Raw genomic sequence first — 18,130 nt, forward strand, 5'->3', positions numbered from 1 at the left:
TTTGGGGAATCACGAGTGTTGAGATATACAGAATTGGTGCCAGGAGCAGTGGCTCCAGCCTGTAGTCCCACCTACTCAGGCAGAGGTGGGAGGATTCCTGGAGAGGTGCCAGGAATTCCAAGCTGCAGTGAGCTGTAATCACAACACTGCAACTCTGCCTGGGCAACAGGGCAAGACCCTGTCTTAATAATAATAAATACAGGAGTTGTCTAGCCTTTCCATGCAGAGGCAGTAAGAATCCCTGAGCCATTAGCCATGTCTTCCAAAGGCCGAACTAGGGACCCACAGGACGTGTTCTCCTTTTGCTATAGACAGTACCTCCTGACAGATGATGGTGCAAATGGTTGAGTATTAAAGTAACACTGCCCCAGTTTTGACACTGAAAAGGTCATGAAAGAATGACTCTCATGGCAGCCTGTCCCATCCATTCTTTTATAGAGACCTAGCTCAAACACTTCAAAGGTTACTCTAGCTGAAAATGGAGACCCAGTACCACTCCCACAGGAAGAGGTTTCATGCAACACACACAAGTCAACACTGGTGGAAAGGAGACTTTTATTTTCTTCTTCCTATGCTATGGAAGGACACTGTGTTCCCCAGTTTTATTTCCTCCCGCAAGGAGAAAAAGGATAGCAGCTCTCTGGGTCTCAGGGCTAAGCTGCCTCTACTTATACAGACCTAACCAAGACAGTACAGAAAGACTGGTGACTGATTCCAAATCTACCAGCTAACACATCCACCACCACTGATGGGCAGGCAAGTGACTAGAAGGCAAGCTGTGGGACTTGGCCTCAGGGACCAATAATTAAAGACTACAAGGTGATCCAAATGTAAAGGTAAACACTTAGTGTGCAGCTGACCATGGAACCCACATCTCTGGTATTCTGGCCACTTATAGTAAGTGGCATCTACAAGGGCTGGAGCCTCCCAGCCTGGTGCAGGGGTCAGCTCTATGCTAAGTCTCCTTGGCCTTGAGCTTCAGACAAAAGGGCAGAGTTCTAACAAATCCTCTGACAGCACAAGTTGTCAGCCAAGTCAGAGTCCCAAGGAAGTACCATGGCACAGAGCTCTGCACACTCGCAGTAGTCTGTATTTACAGAATCCCCCCTCGGGGCCTCTCCTGGGTCCTTCCATCCTGAAGCTGATTCCCCTTCAAGACTATCTGCACTCTCACCTTGAGTGGAGTGCAGGGAGCACCGTCAGCGAATGTGGAATATGGACAGGTGCGCCTCCACCGGCCGGGACCCAGGAGACCGTGGGCCTCTGCAATGCTTTCTTTAAACTGGAGCTTCAACATTTATTTAAATAAAACTTTAAAACTCACAACCAAGCATGTAAAGAAAAATACTGTCATCTTGAACTCATTTTTTAGGAAGGGCAACAGAAGAGAACCAAAATAAACTCTGAAATTTATTAGGTTTAAGATAATGAGTGCATTTTTTAAGTGTTAGGCGAAGTATAAAGTTTGCTAACCTTGATGGCACACACACAAAAATCTCTAGATGGAGAAGTAGATGCTGCTATTACTTCAGGCAAAAGTAAGAGTTACTGAACAGGAAGGCAGAGTAGCGGGGAAAATTACTCATCTTTTCCCAAAGATTTAAAAAAGGGGGCAGGTGCAGAATGTCTTCTTCTATCTAAAAATCTCAAAGCGAGTGCCTATGTTCCACATTTTATGAAGAGGAAGATGGCAGCAAAAAGAATGGCTTGCCCAGTCATGGTCAGCAAACCCACCAGGACCAACGCTGAGAGTTCACACTGCTTCTAGTTCTGAGGACTTCTTAAGAGGTTCTTGCTTGTAAAATGACAAAGTTATGGTTTTGTCAAACAGTTAAAAGAGATGGTCTTTAAGAAGAATGATAAACTCATTTGCCTTCCTCAAGTGACAATTACACTAAAATAACTTGGAACTCTTAAAATCTTATCTTTTTTAAGCTCTCCTTCCAATTTTTATTTTTTAAAATTTTTTGAAACAGGGTCTCACTCTGTCACCCAGGCTGGAGTGCAGTGGTGTGATCTCAGCTCACTGCAACCTCCACTCTCCAGGTTTAAGTGATTCTCCTGCCTCAGCCTCCCGAGTACCTGGGATTACAGGCACCTGCTACCACGCCCAGCTTATTTTTATCTTTTTGGTAGAGACGGGGTTTCACCATGTCGGCCAGGCTGGTCTCAAACTCCTGACCTCAAGTGATCCACCCGCCTTAGCCTCCCAGTGCTGGGATTACAAGCATGAGTCACTGTGCCCAGCCTCCTTCCAATGTTTTATGTGAAATTTGGTCAGAGATGCAAGGTTGGAAAAACTTAAAATTTTTTAATACTCATGGCAGGGAAACCAAATCCTTTATCTCAATGAAGAATAATCTATACTTTTGCAACACTCTATCAATCCTCTCCTCTCCCTTCCCTGTAATGGAAACCCAATGGGTACACTGGAACCCTCACTGTTAGGCTCTACCCCATACCTTCTAGATTCATCCAGGATGGTACTCAGGCATACAGATTTTTTTTTTTTTTAAACTCTCATTCGAGTCTTACCAACAGACAGGTAGATAAGCTCTCTCACGATTCTCAGCTTTATCGTTTTTTGTTCCCTCTTAATACTTTTATGCAAATGAAATTGAAACCACCATAAGAAATCCTTGTTAAGGGGAAAAGAGCCCTCTAAATATAGTCAAGGTTAAGCCTAGTTGTCAACTTCCTAATCTGTGACAAAACAGGGGCAGGAATCTCTACCCTAAATTGCTGCTGAGGTATCAATGCTAAAGAGTTATTTCCTGTTACTATCATTGGAAAGGAATGAGACAGCTGCAGAGAGCTTCACCAGAACCTCACTGATGGAGAGGTAGTCATCGAAAAAATAAGACAACTTGACGGGAGGAAAACAAAATACTGAATAGGCAGATGAGAAACAGAATTATCATCAGAGTCTTGCCACAAACAGGGAAAAACACAAACCAAGACGACACACGGACGTGGTGGCTTAAACATTCCTCCTCACCTTCAGGATACATTTACATTGCAATAAATACTGCAATCTCAGCAGCAGGAAACAATGAGGAACGTAAGAAATGCCCATCTCCTCCCCTCTGCCTTATCTGTGTGCTCTCTTCCTTGGTAGCACCAATCTCCCCAGGTGCCGGGTGAGAACAGGACAGGGGAAAGAGGTCTGTGCATGCTCACTTGCCCTCTGGCCGTACCCCGAGCGCTCAGCAAACAGCCCTCTCACGTTCCTATGGCAGACACTGGAGGATGAAGGGCTGGCTGTTGGGTCTGTTCTTGCCTAAGGCCACATCCTAGAAAAGCAGGGCCTGTCTGGGAAGAAAACATGGCCACCAAACCCCAACTAGTGACCGGATTTTCCAACTGACATTCAGTTACCTGTCTACCTCCCTCATCCTCAGCTGATGGCTAAGGCTGCATTCCTTCAAGGCCTTGTCCTGATTGGCAATAAAATAAGGAAAAGGGGTGAAAACCAGCATTCATGATGAGGTGGTGTCCTGGCAGCCCCCATCCTTGTCTGTCTGACCCCTGCAGCCACAGATGAGGAGCAGACACTGGGCACACAAACCCTCCACTAGGCCCTTAACCAGCTCTGGTTCCCTACTCTGCACTTCTGCTGATAGCCACCCAGAAATTCAATCTGCAAATAACTTAGAATCCAGCTTGTCCTGTGGGGATCACTAACAGTGTTTCCGTGAGAGACGTTCTCAGCATTTAGGAATGGGTCAGGAGATGGCGGGGAGGGCAGACTCTACTCCAGGAACCGGGGTCAAGGCCAGCTCTCCTACCAGCCTCACTCCCAGAAACCCTAAATACTGTCCCAGCACTCACTCTGTACAGTTCAGCTTTGAAACATGCTATCACAGCTCTTCAGTGGCATTCAACTAAAAGGCAACATCTTAATTAGGCAGATATGCTCCCGGGACAAGAGCAAAACAGAAGGCATGAACAAGAAAGGAAAAAATAGAAAAGACACTGAATAGGAACAGGCAAACAGGCAAGGCAGACCAGACAGAGGCAGCAAACATGGGCTGAAATGCAAAACAAGTGGTCCATCAGCTCAGGCCAGCACACCACCTTCTCAATTCATTCCAGAAAAATTAGCCTGGAGCCAGGGGGAGCAGGGAGCACAGTGATTGGTAACAAAAATAGGAAGAGTTGGGTAAGAAAATAGGAGACGGAAGAGATGTCATTCTAATCAGTATGAAGTGACCAGGTTGATGATCAGCAAGACAGCAGGCACCAGGAACCCTGTGAGGCACCAACTACGTAGCCAAGTGTATCTAACGGAGAATCCAGGGCCTGACCACCAACACCCGCTTTGGCCTTCACCTGCCCTACGTCTGCAGCAGCACCTCTGGCTCGGACAATGAGCAGTACAGAGTGTATCCTAATTCGTCTATTTCTTCAGGGGTGAGCTCTGCAAATAAGTTCACCTTGGGGTTTAGAGCACTAGGCAGGATTCCAGCCTCTAAGTAGCTGATAAGTCCCCTCAGGGCCTGCAGGAAACGGTCGGCCAGCATATCTGGAGACCAGTCAGTCTCCTCCTGGGCCAAAAGGAGGATGACATTGGTTAGCTGGCTGGCAGTGAGGTGGCCCAGAGACGGGGTGGACTTGCATATGGCCTTGAGGATCTTGAGGCACAGAGATCGGCAGCCCGAGTCAGCCTGGTCCAGAGCCCGCAGGCGTGCCGTCTCTGCGGGACGCAGGCTCAGCCGCCACAGGTTGTCATACTGGGCTAGCCGGTGTGGTTTGGCCACCAAGACTGTGTCACCGAGGGTCACTGATGGCAGGAAGTCAATGAAGAGATGTTTGTCACGCTCGTACTGTACCTCCAGTGTGAGGGCCTCTGGGGGTGGTGCCGGGCGGATCACATAGTCCAAGAGGGACCCTATGGCTGGCCAATTGATGGAGCCAGCCACCACCTTCTCAAATGTATCTGCGACTGTCTTTGGGGAGAGGTAGCCCCCCACTACACAGCGGTCCCAGTAACTGCTCCCACGAGGAAAGTACTCTGGATTCTCACGACGAACCAGGAAGAAGCCAGGAACATTCATGATGGTGTCTTCACCAGGAATACACGACCACAGGTTCTGCTCCAGCACAAGGGGCACAATCAGCTGGATGTGGTCAGCTGCCACCACCTGTCAGAGCAGAATTTAAAACGTTTGGAGGGTTTACTCTGTTCAAAAGACACGCTTCCTCCAACACAGTTCCCACCATCTTACATTTCCCCAGCAAGAATGGGAACTCTAGGCCAGGCGCGGTGGCTCACGCCTGTAATCCCGGCACTGTGGGAGGCCGAGGCGGCCAGCTCACTTGAGGTCAGGAGTTTAAGACCAGCCTAGCCAACATGGTGAAACCCTGTCTCTACTAAAAATACAAAAAAATTAGCCAGGCATGGTGGCGGGTGCCTGTAGTCCCAGCTACTCGGGAGGCTGAGGCAGGAGAATTGCTTGAACGCAGGAGGCAGAGGTTGCAGTGAGCCAAGATCGTGCCACTGTACTCCAGCCTGGGCGACAGAACAAGACTACATCTCAAAAAAAAAAAAAAAAAAAAGAATTCTTTCATGTCACCATATCAATCTACACAGACTGAGAAAACTAGAAAGGAGAGATGGATACAAGAACATAGGAAGGAGGAAGCCTCTTATAGCTTCTTAAAAGTTGTAAGTAGGACTAAAACATGAGAAAGGATTAAAGACACAAGAATTTCGAAAGAATAACATGCCAGGCGTGGTGGCTCACACCTGTAATCCCAGCATTTTGGGAGACCAAGGTGGGTGGATCACCTGAGGTCAGGAGTTCGAGACCAGCCTGGCCAACATGGCAAAACCCTGTCTCTACTAAAAATACAAAAAAATTAGCCAGGAGTGATGGCACACACCTGTAATCCCAGTTACTCAGAAGGCTGAGGCAGGAGAATCGCTTGAACTCGGGAGGTGGAGCTTGCAGTGAGTCGAGATCACGCCACTGCACCACTCCAGCCTGGGCGACAGAGCGAGACTCCGTCTCAAAAACAAAACAAAACAAAACAAAAAAAAGAATAACAAGTATGGCTCTCCAAATGCTGCTGCAGTACACAGGATTCGGAAGCTGTAAGACCTCAGTCTTTCTAGCAAGCCTGGACACTGATCTGTGCCAACAACACTACTGTGCTTAGCACCCAAACCCCACCCACCATGAGAACCACCTTCTTACCTGCAGGTCATCATAGAGGCTGCCACTCAAGTACATGTCCCGAAGCGGCATGTCAGGCAACTTGGCCCGCAGGAAGCTCCGGAGCTCGGCACATATGTCCACAGCAGCTTGCTTGGCCCGAGCCTGCTCTCCAGCAGGGATGGCTGCCCGGTTCCGGTAGTAAGTAAGAAGTTTCTCCTGCAGGGACATGCGGAGTCGTGACTTCTTCAAGTCTACCTGGCCCTTCCTGGCCACTGGCTTGGGCCGGGGCGGGCAGAATGTATCTGCCAAGGCAAGAGAGAGAGGCACGTGAGCTCTGCCCATGCCTGCTCAGTCCACAGCTGCCTCAGCCCCAGAAAGAAGGGCCTGGCATGGAGGGCAAGTGCTGGCACAGTGCCTGGCACAGATGTGCTCAGGAAATATCTGTTGAGTGCAGGAGTGGTACTGAAAGTCCAGAGAGGTCCCAGGAGGGGCAGCAGCCCTTCTCACCTGTGTCAAAGGCAGAGGAGTCTGTGGGAAGGGTCTGCAGGGACCGGCTCAGGCCTGTCTTCATGTCCCTGTTCAGCAGTCGGGGGGAGCCCATCCAGTTTGGTTCTTCCCAGCTCCTTTTCCCTGAATGGCTCAGGCGGGTGGGGCTGGTAGGGGCACTGATCGCCCGATCGTACATCTGAAATAGCAGAGAGGACACAGGACATAAACCTGCCCTCTTTCCCTATTTCCTTCCAATTTACTTCCTCTCCAGAAGCTCTGTCCTAGTAAGGTCAACTACTATCTTTTAGTAATTTTGTTTTTATTCTAGATTATAGAATACTTTGCTCCATGCAGAAAATCTCAGGGAAGACTAAATAAGACATAGATAATCCATATGTCATGACCCAAAGAAATCTGTTTGTAATATCTGGTATGTTTCTTTCTAGATGCATGTAATGAGGACCACTCTATACGTACTTTTGAAACCTGTTTTTTTCACTTAACATCATTGCGATCATTTCCTCCTATTACTAGAATGCTTCCACATTTTCTTTCTATAAAATATTACATGTTATGACCATACTACTACATCCCACCCCTAACCCTGGCTGCATGCACTTACCCGCTTAACTGCCAGCGTGGCGATGCCCAGCATGGCCGCTCCACCCACCCCCAGCACCAGCCGGGCATTGGAGAGCACAAAGTCAATGGCCGTGCCAATGCCATTGTCATCCTTCTTGCCTTTGCGCTCACCAGCGCCTGCCATTGCTCATCTGAGAATGAAGATAGAACACGGCCATAAGTACTGGGACCCCAAGAACCTCCCTCCCCCAACAAGCCAAACCCCAACAAGTATAGGGTACTCTGTGAGTTCCAGCAACCCAAATCCTCTTGCCTCCAGCACTGTATGCTTTAGGGTCTAGAAGGAGCTACAGTGTCCCATGATAGATCAGGATGCAAGGAGAAGGGATGGATCCTGGGTACTGTAGGAAAACCTTCCCCAAGCTAGTGAGATTAAGAAAGCATTAAGCTCAGTGTCAATCCTTTTTTATATGTTACAATGAAGTACCCCACATGCAAAACAACGCAGCTCTCTCTACCCCTTCACGATGTGATAACGCAGGTCTCTCTACCCCTTCACAGGGGTGATAACGCAGGTCTCTCTACCCCTTCACAATGTGATAACGCAGGTCTCTCTACCCCTTCCCAATGTGGTAACGCAGGTCCCCATCTCTTAAAAATAAAAACAAAAAACAAAATGGGCCGGGCACGGTGGCTCACACCTGTAATCCCAGCACTTTGGGAGGCCGAAGTGAGCGGATCACCTGAGGTCAGCAGTTCAAGACAAGCCTAGTCAACATGGAGAAACCCCGTCACTACTAAAAATACAAAATTAGCCGGATGTGATGGCACACTCCTGTAATCACAGCTTCTCAGGAGGCTGAGGCAGGAGAATCCCTTGAACCTGGAAGGCGGAGTTGCAGTGAGCCAAGATCACACTATTGCACTCTAGCCTGGGCAACAAGAGCGAAACTCCACCTCAAAAACAAAAACAAAATGACACAGTCATCTCCAGAACTCAGGACTCCCCACTCCTTGTATGATGCTTTTTCTACTGTACCATGCTCACCCTTACCCAAATCAAATCGGCCCTTATTCTATCTACTTTCTGCAAACCAAACACAAAACAACATGTACCAAACACCCTGCACATGGAACTGGAACTACACATCCATATGTGAGAAAGGTCCCTCCATGGACCCTCCTACTTGACAAATGCTTTGTTTCTTGAGAAAAGTGGGCAGCGGGGACTATAAAAGCTTAGGTGAGACTGGTATCCTGGGAGATAAAAACACAAAGGACACTGCAGACTTGACTGCTAACTGGAAAACAAAACACCCACCTGCTCGATTACACTTGGAAGAGGAACTAAAAATGTGGTCACCTGAAAGGAGTACTTGGGCACCACAGCGAAGAGGCTGGCCTCCAGTGCAGTGCTCAGGCCAGTGCTGCTCCCGGCTAGAGGGGAGTCTTCCTGACTGCGGCTGCAGCAGCAGTCCCCAGATAAGCCCATTCCCGTGGAGTTAGAACCCTGGGCCTGAGCCGGGTAAAGGATGACAGCGTGGTTCAGATTGGAATACCTGCCACTCTCCTCTATAATATCCCGTGTCCTTCACACCAGGAATGACATAAGGGAAACCAAAGTCGGATACCATTTAGTGTCCCAGAATGGGAGGACATCAAGAGACAGGATCCGCTGGGCGCGGTGGCTCACACCTGTAATCCCAGCACTTTGGGAGGCCAAGGCAGGTGGATCACAAGGTCAGAAGTTCGAGACCAGCCTGGCCAACATAGTGAAACCCCATCTCTACTAAAAATACAAAAAATTAGCTGGGCATGGTGGCCGAGGCAGGAGAATCGCCATTGCACTCCATCCTGGGCAACAGAGCAGGACTCTGTCTCGAGGAAAAAAAAAAAGGATCACTAAGGATTATCTTCCATGTAAAATAACATTCCTTCTAATACCATGTTACAACTGGGTATTGCCAGCTTCCGCATATTATGCTCCTGCCTCTACCTCCCTGAAAAACAAAGAAATATTTCTGACTCTATTATTCCAGCAACTGAGTTAACTAAGAGTCACTGTCAAGCCCAAAAATATTTTTTCCCTAACTAGAGTTCACACCTTGGGGGTACTTTCCTTTTCTCTACCATTTACAGTCAACAGAAGCTTCAGGTTTAGGGACATGAGAGACTATCTGGCCAAACCAAGTACATTCTTACCTCAAATGTACAGAGCAAGGCCAGGGAGAAGAGTTAATGTTTGTATTTACAGGTGGAGTCAGGGAAGAGCACCAGACACCCTCCCTCCAGACAGTGAGACACTGAGACAGAGACGAGCCATACCAAACTTAGCAGAGCAGAGTAACCCAATCAGGAAAAAAGCAGAACATTATACATTTCCCCACACATAACAATGTCTCTTGTTTTAACTCTTTACTGAAATATTTACAATAGGGAGAGCCACTGGACACAAGGGCCCTCTAAATGATCCTTCAGTGTGATGCAGCAAGGCCAGAAGGGCACCTCCTCGCTCCGGGCAGAAGCAGCCTCCCTGGACCATTTTAGTCCTTGGTGCCCTTCTGTTGACTGCAAGGTGGTGCTACAGATGACAAAACAGAGCGTGGGTTTTAGAGTCAGAAATCCTGAGATACGGAACTTGCCTTAAGCCCTGACTTATTAGCTGGGTGACCTCAAATGAGTTACTTAACACCTCAGCTACCAAAAGGGGATAATGGTCCCTGCATGGGACCAAATCACAGGGTTGTAGTGAGGAAATACCACCCACTGCAATACTGTATGTGAACGGTATAAACTGTATTGCAGTGGATGGTCTATAAACTGTAAAAGTGCTCCACAAATGAGTTATCATCTAGTCTTTTAAGATTTCCATCCACAGGACAAAGGTCAGCTTCCAGAATTCAGTCAGCAACCCAGACTGTCCTCTGAGTGATATTTCACCTTTTGAGACTGCTCTAAAACGGCCTTTAAAATTCGCAGTGATATTGTCTTGAGTATCACTATTTTTTAGATCAAAACTATTTTTTCTTTCTTTCTTTTTTTTTTTTTGAGACTGAGTATCGCTCTGTCACCCAGGCTGGAGTGTAGTGGGGCGATCCCGGCTCACTGCAACCTCCGCCTCCTGGGTTCAAGCAGTTCTCCTGCTTCAGCCTCCCCAGTAGCTGGGATTACAGGCATGTGCCACCACACCCTGCTAATTTTTTGTATTTTTAGTAGAGCGGGGGTTTCACCATGTTAGCCAGGCTGGTCTCGAACTCCTGACCTCAGGTGATCCACCTACCTCAGCCTCCCAAAGTGCTGGGATTACAGGCGTGAGCCACCAGCTAAGATCAAAACTATTAAGTTGGGCCAGCTTGTTAAAGCCTTTTCCGCCGGATGCAGTGCCTCACACCTGTAATCCCAACACTTTGGAAGGCCAAGGTGGGCGGATCATGAGGTCAGGAGATCGAGACCATCCTGGCTAACAGGTGAAACCCTGTCTCTACTAAAAATACAAAACATTAGCTGGATGTGGTGGTGGGCGCTTGTAGTCCCAGCTACTCGGGAGGCTGAGGCAGGAGAATCACTTGAACCTGCGAGGCGGAGGTTGCAGTGAGCCAAGACTACACTGCACCCACTGTACTACAGCCTGGGCGACAGAGCAAGACTCCGTTTCAAAAAAAAAAAAAAAAAAAAGGCTTTTCCTGCTGTAGTGCAATATACACCCCCCACCCACCATCCAAGGACCAACTGACATCACAGACCTGGTGACCTGGAATAGAAGAGAGCGTCCACAAGCTCAACAGACAGACATGGACCTTACTTGAAGAGTTAATTCAACTTGTTCCAGTTTAAACTGCTTCTCCACGACACATTCTCCACTCGGGTTCTGCTACATAACCTTACAGCCTACTAGCAGGTAAGAACTGCACCTCCAATCAGGACTGTCATGAAGGAACTCCATTGTTTAATGGGTATAGAGTTTCAGATGTGCCAGATGAAAAAAGTTCTGGGGCTCTGTTACACAACAATGTGAACATACTTACTGCTCCTGAACTGTATACTTTAAAATGGTTAAGATGGTTAAAATAAAAAACAAAAAAGGAACACAGACCTGGTGGGCAGAACTAGGGATAGAGAATTTGAGCTCTGCCAACATTGCAGGCAAGTTATTTAACCTGTCTCCCTAGATACAAAAATGGGAACAGAAATGCTCATTACCCTAATAAAGTAAGGATGATGAATAATGGAGGCCTTGTGGCTTCCTAGGATGACAGCACAGAATTGTTAAAGTTCCAACTTATTTTAATTGAAAAAGCCATAGGCCTTTTTATAAACCTATCTTGCTTGAGTACGTATGAGACTAGGTAACATATGTTGAGTGTGCATTATGTGCTGGGAATTTTACTCTTATTATTAATTCCCTCAATCCTCACAACAACAATCCCATGAGATCAGTAATATTATTCCAAATTTACAGGATTTAGAAACTGAGTAGTTTCTGTAACCGACCCAAGGTCACTGTGTCAGTAAATTACATGGCCAAGATTTGAACCCTGAGCTCAAGCTGGTGGGGAGAACTAATCTACAGGAGTCCTAGGTACTTGCTCCCCACCTTGTTCCCATCTCCACTCCATTAACCCCCGACCATATGCTTCTGGGGGACACCTGGGCTCATTCACTGCTGCATCCCCAGGGTGTGCAGTGTTTGATGCATACTAAGTATCTCCTGTGGGAATGAAGTATTAACCCTACAGCGTTTTGTTTCTTGGTTTTTTTGAGGGGGTGGTGATAGCAGCGTGTAGCCCAACTCACAGCCAAAATATATTAGGAACACAAAGATTTCAAGGAACGCCCTAATGCCCTCCCAGATCTGCTAGCCAACCCTCCCTGTGCAGACAGGCTCCCATGGGCATCACCCCACCCCGGCCCTGTACTGCCAAAGGCAGGTGTGCCAATCCTAAGTGGCTGAGAAGAACCAAAAGCCATTATGTAAGGCTCCTCCTCCAGCTTTCCCTCCTCCAGTTAAAAGCAGCACCCTCCACCCAGCTGGCAGGCCTTACACCCAGTTACCCAGTTACTCTTCATCTTTCTCTCTCCTCCTCCTGCCTCAGCCAACTGATCACCAAGTCCCACTGCTGTACACACTGTGTTTATATGCGGCCACCCCCACCCCTCGGTCCCTCAATCTCATCCGGCTACATCCACTACCTCTAGTATCTCTCATCAATTTATTCTTCACACTGCCACTGGTACGCTCCCTCTACGATACAAATGTGGCTATGTCATTCCTCTGCTTACAGAGCTGTGATGGTCCCCGCATAATAAGATATACATTACCATCTCAACTTGGAGTCAATGTCCTTCCAGATCTGGCCCAGCCTCAACTCTGGCTATCTGCCTTACAGAGGTACCATTCTGGCCACACCAGACTTAAGTTTCCAGACTACAAAGTGCAGTCAATGCTTTGGGAGGCAAGGATGGGAGGATCGCTTGAGGCTAAGAGTTTGAGAGCAGCCTGGGCAACATAGCAAGACTATCTCTACAAAAAAAATAAAAATAAAAAATTAGCTGGGCACATTGGTACATGCCTGGCGTCCCAGCTACTCAGGAGGCTGAAAAGGGAAGACTGCTTGAGGCCAGGCATTCAAGGTTCCCGAGAGCTATGATCATGCCACCGTACTGCAGCTTGGGTGAGAGTGAGACCTTGTCTCTTTAAAAAAAAAAAAAATTGCAGTTCCCACTTCCCTGCCCCGCTGCTGATAAGCCTCTATTTCTCATTTGAGGCAGACCTCAAATAATCCTTTTTTCTTTTTCAGGCGGTCTTATCAGTTACCCAGGCTGGAGTCGCGGTGGTAGCGATCTGGAGTTCACTGCAAGCTCTGCCTCCCGGAGTTCCGCGCCATTCTCACCTCAGCCTCCACAGTAGCTGGGACTACAGGTGCCCACCACTACGCCCCGCTAATTTTTTTTTTGTATTTTTAGTAGAGACGGGGTTTCACCATGTTAGCCAGGATGGTCTCCATCTCCTGACCTCATGATCCGCCCGTCTCGGCCTCCCAAAATGCTGGGATTACGGTGTGAGCCACCATGCCGGCCTTTTTTTCCCCAGGAGATAGGGTCCCATTCTGTCACCCAGCCTGGAGTGCAGTGATGCAATCATAGCTCACTGCAGCCTCAACCTCCTGGGCTCAAGCCATCCTCCTGCCTCAGCCTCCTGCAGAGCTGGGACTATAGATGCACACCAGCGCACTGGCTCTCCACTGATTTCTAATGACTAAAAGGACGACTTTGATCCTTTTCTCGGTCCCTTGCAACAAAAAATTACGAAACATACAGGAATAAGGGCCTACATACCTGAGGCTTCTTAATGCATCTGTAAGGTGGGGATGGGAGAGAGCAGGAGTGTCTACAGAAGACACCTTTGTCCTCTTTCCCTTGGAGGATCCTAAATGATCCTCCCCAATTTGCCGTTGAGAAAGACCAGGCCCTTCTCCAGCTGCCTCTCCCGGGCCTCAGGGTCCTCTAGCTTCTGATGTTTTCGGAATTCACGGCGGATGGAGGCAAAGTAAAAGTCTCGATCAGTGTAGCGAAGCTGTCGGCCCTGGCGCAACAGAGCCCGATAGAGACTCAGCACCGCCGCTCGGCTCCACCGGGCCATGGGGGACTGGCAGGCTGGGTGTCACACTATAAACAGAAGGAAAGACATACAAGCCTAGTATCAGAATTAATAACAAAAGGACCTGTAGAGACTATAAGACGTTTTTTTTTTTTCTTTTTTTTTTGTTTTTGTTTTTTTTTTTTTTGAGGCGGAGTCACAAGCTCTGCCGCCCAGGCTGGAGTGCAGTGGCGGGATCTCCGGCTCGCAAGCTCCGCCTCCCGGGTTCCGCATTCTCCTGCCTCAGCCTCCCGGTAGCTGGGACTACGAAGCCCGACACACCGCCGGCTATTTTGTATTTCTTAGTAGAGGCGAAGGGTTTCACCTGCGTGTTAGCCAGGATGGTCTCGATCTCCTGACCTCGTGATCCGCCCATCTGAGCCTCCCAAAGTGCTGGGATTGAGCTTGAGCCACAGCGCCCGGCCTATAAGACGTTTTTAATCCAAGTTCCAGAGACCCCCTAGATCACCTTATGACTTAATGGCAAGACTAGGACTAGAGACCCCAGCCTCTGGATGCCCATTCTGGAAACATACAGGTTGTGGTTCACCAGGGCTCAAATCCTGGCCCTGCCACTTACGTGCCATATGACTTTGGGCAAAAGACTCAACCCCCACTGAGCACCAGCGTCCTCACTTACAAAATGGAGATTAGGATATTATGGCAATAGTACCTACCACATAGGGTTATATTTTGAGAACTGTGCATGTAAAGAACGGTAATACAACTTCACCACAGGGGGTGATCTAGGAGGGCTGAAGACAAGCACTCAGCCATACTTAAATCCTGGCACCAGCACTTGCGAGCTGCACTACCGTGGGCAAGTCTCCTAACCTCTCTGTGCCTGTCTCAGTTCCTCATCTATAAAGTGAGGATAAAAATTGTATTTTGCCCATATGGTTGGCATAAGCACTAAATGAATTTAATGTATGTGAACATGTTTAGAACAGCACTTGGCACACACTAAGCACTCTATCAACAGCAGCTGTTATTAGTACCACCTAGCCAGGTTTGTAGATGCTCAATAAACAATTACATTTAAGTTTAAACTGCCACTGCCTTCCTTCAGTAACAATAAAGCCTTACACAAGCGTATCTGTAAAGTGCTTTGTTGCCCATTGTCACATTTACACTAACAATCTAGGAGGTGGTCAGGGTTCTTAGTAACAGTAAATGCTTATTGCACTATATTGCACTATACACAATGTGCAATGTTTGAAGCATGTCTCACGTAACAACTCATTCTGTCAGCTACCCTAGGGTCAACATTACCCCATTTTAAGTGGAGGAAACAATCTCCCAGAGGGAAGTAACTTGCCCGCGGGCCCACAACTGTCAAGAGGAGGGCTGCACTCCTGACCCCAACTCTGCCTGCCTCTGGAATGAGTTACCCTTTGCTGGAGCCGGACCATGTGTACAGCACTTCTGAGTGCTCCGCGAACTTTCCTAGCACAGCGCTTGGCACATACAAGGCGCTCAAAATTATGTTTAACGAAGGAGAGAATTTCACAACGTCCCTATGTGGAAAAAATGATCACCTCCGTTTCAGAAATAAAGAAATGACACTGAGTGGGGGAAGTATTTGGCTGGAAAAAAAGATTGGACTTTGGGCCCAAAGTCCGCTAGCCCTTAGCCTCCGGCCTTGCTAACTTCCTGCGCAAGCCTGAGCAAGCCACCATCCCTGTCCATTTTTCCTCAACTGTTTAGGAGCTCCCTCGGCCTTCCGATGTAGAAAATCAACAGAAGCGTTTGACGAGGCAAAAGGCGACTGTCACGGCGAGGGCTGTAACTACAAGGTCGCTGGGAGAGTGGGCGGCTGAGCCCCAGACAGTCTGCATTTCCCCAACCCTGGGGGCCGGGCCGGGGTGCGGAGGCCCAGAGGCCAGGGCAGGCCTGCTCCGGGACCCGGGAAGTCTCCGAGGTTGGGGCTGGGCGGGGCCGCCAAGGGGCCTCCCAGAGGAAAGCCCAGGGCGGGATGGGGCGAGACCACCGGCTGCAGGCCGGTATCCTGGGTCCGGGCCGCATGCGAGGCGCCGGCAGCAGCCTGAGAGGAAGCGCCGCAACCTCCCGGCCACCCAGCAGCCGCCGGTCCTCATTCCTCCCCTCACTCACCCGTAGGCCGCGCGCGCTACCACTCCGCAGGACTCGCCTCCGGCCGGGTACCTCTCCCCGGGTCACCCATCAACATGGCCCCTTCACTTCCGGGACACGACCTTGCGCACTGAGCTACGAAGGGGCTGAAGGGAGCACGAGGGCGGGCGGAGGCGGAGGGACTTCCGGTCTTCTCCAAGCTCTCTCTCGGGCCCCGCCCCCTGCGCATGATTCCGCCCCCCAATCCTGAGCCCCGCCTCCGTGTGTGACCTCACCAAGGGACGGGCCTGCAGAGGCCACTCGCGCCCTGCCCCTAGAGGATTCCGTTGTCCGGGTCCGGCTGTGGGTACTGGGGTGGTCCCGATGCTGGCAGAAGGTTAGAGGGCAGGAGGTACCCTCGCTGTCCAACGAGGCTGCCGCACCCGCTAGGCCCCTCACCTGCTGGCAGCCCCTTAGCTTGTCCGGGGTGCCTGGCCAGCCTCCTGTACCGTCTGCTGATCTCTGGCTGGGGTCCTGGGATACCTGAGGGAATTCTAACACTAATATTCAGAGCTCCTCCAAACCTATTTTCTCACATCGACTTCTTTTCGACTTCTTTCCTCCATGCTGTTCCTACTCCCCAGGCCTCGTGGCTTCTAGCAAACACCTACCCTTCCTTCAAAGTGTACCTCAAATGCCCCCCTTCACTGGGAAATCTCTCCCAGCCCCTTCCTCGCTCCCTCTAATACACTCATGTGTCTTCTTTAGGCCCCACGGAAATGTCTGCACATCTTAAGGCTCATAATCTGTTCAACAACAAAATGTATTTATTGGCGCCTACCATTTGCCAGGCACTGTAATTTATCCATTTGCTTCTCTGTCTCTCACTAGATTTGAGGACCCGGGTGGTTTCTCTGTGGAAGTCCCCTCTCCCAAGTGCCTCCCTCCATACCTGGCTCAGCCAAGCCCAAGGCCTGGGGCTTTGGAGTCCGGGGCCACAGGGGCCACTGCTAGCTCCTAGTTCCAGTTCCACCACTTAGGGACAGCTGCCCTCTGCCAAGTTTCCTAACCTCTCCCAGCCTTGGGGCTGTGGTGAGAATTAAAAGGTAATATCTACCAGGAGAGGGGTGGGCAATTACAGAATAGTCAGGCTATCAAAAGGACAAGAATCAGGAGAAGAACATGGCAGGGAAGAGCATTTCAGGCCTGCCCCCAGGTATGCCCTTAAGCTCAATGTGGTCTAGGAGCAGCAGGACGAAGGCCAGTGCTTTCGCAGCCAGGTGAGCGGGAGCTGGGAAAGAGGCCCTTATCAGAACTGGGAGGGATATGGTGGGTGCAAAGGACCCACAGCAGGGTTCGGAGCCAAGAAGTGCTGGGATCTGACTTTCCTTTCAACAGGATCCGTCTGGCTTGAGAGTAATGGAATGGAACGAGGGCTGAGGCAGGGAGACCAATCAAAAGTCTGTTGCAGGGCCGGGCACAGTGGCTCATGCCTGTAATCCCAGCACTTTGGGAGGCTGAGGCAAGCGGATCACTTGACGTCAGGAGTTCGAGACCAACCTGACCAACATGGTGAAGCCCCCATCTCTACTAAAAATACAAAAATTAGCCGGGTGTGGTGGCATAGCGCCTGTAATTCCAGTTACTCAGGAGGCTGAGGCAGGAGAATTGCTTGAGCCCAGGAGGCAGAGGTTGCAATGAGCCGAGATCACACTACTGTACTCCAGCCTGGGTGACAGATCAAGACTCCATCTCAAAAAAAAAAAAAAACAAAAAACAAAAAAGAAAGAGAAGAAAGCCAAGATGGAGAGAGGCATAGTAATTTTTCTAAGACACTGAGCTAAGAAGGAAAGAAGCTTTTGGTGGAAGCCAAGTCTGTCTTACTCTGAAACGTGTGTTCTTGCCACTCTTTCAGGCTGCCCTAATTTGCTTTTTAAAGAATTTTGTGACCCAAATAAATTGGTGACATTTCCACCTGGCATACCAGGTGACCTCTTCCTATCTCTCCTGACTTTCTCGTTCTATGGAATGTTATTTTTCGGAGGGAAGACAGAGGGAGGTCGTTTGGAGGGGTCTCCCCTTCAGATCAGCCCCCCTAGATCCACTTGCTCTTTAGGGTCTTATCTTTACTTCGACTGACAAGGCCTCTCCCTGCCCCCAGTGCTCCCATGGCAATGGAGCATGGGCAGTG

At 49.3% G+C, this 18,130-nt stretch overlaps 1 protein-coding gene across 2 annotated transcripts; it reads right to left on the minus strand.

Annotated features, from left to right (window-relative positions):
- Positions 1-538: 538 nt before the first annotated feature.
- Positions 539-16,227, minus strand: MIEF1 (mitochondrial elongation factor 1). Of its 2 annotated transcripts, XM_003905565.4 has the most exons (6): positions 15,982-16,227; positions 13,569-13,898; positions 7,273-7,423; positions 6,669-6,846; positions 6,201-6,463; positions 539-5,144 (listed from the first exon to the last, which is right to left on the minus strand). In XM_003905565.4, exons 3-6 carry the CDS (start codon positions 7,414-7,416, stop codon positions 4,338-4,340), a joined length of 1,392 nt encoding a protein of 463 aa, XP_003905614.1. In that variant the 5' UTR covers positions 7,417-7,423; positions 13,569-13,898; positions 15,982-16,227; the 3' UTR covers positions 539-4,337. The 2 variants fall into 2 exon arrangements, with proteins under 2 accessions (XP_003905614.1, XP_021777258.1); XM_021921566.2 differs by lacking the exon at positions 7,273-7,423.
- Positions 16,228-18,130: the final 1,903 nt, after the last annotated feature.

The sequence above is a fragment of the Papio anubis genome, chromosome 16 (assembly GCF_008728515.1).
Source record: "Papio anubis isolate 15944 chromosome 16, Panubis1.0, whole genome shotgun sequence".
In the NCBI taxonomy this organism is placed as follows: Eukaryota; Metazoa; Chordata; class Mammalia; order Primates; family Cercopithecidae; genus Papio; species Papio anubis.

What these genes read in the sequence shown, in the direction of transcription:
- MIEF1 (XM_003905565.4), bottom strand. Translation starts at nt 7,416, where the DNA reads ATGGCAGGCGCTGGTGAGCGCAAAGGCAAGAAGGATGACAATGGCATT. An exon ending in CCACGCTGGCAGTTAAGCGG is followed by an intron (nt 6,847 to 7,272) that starts GTAAGTGCATGC and finishes CTGCTATTTCAG; the next exon opens with ATGTACGATCGGGCGATCAG. An exon ending in CTCCTCTGCCTTTGACACAG is followed by an intron (nt 6,464 to 6,668) that starts GTGAGAAGGGCT and finishes TTGCCTTGGCAG; the next exon opens with ATACATTCTGCCCGCCCCGG.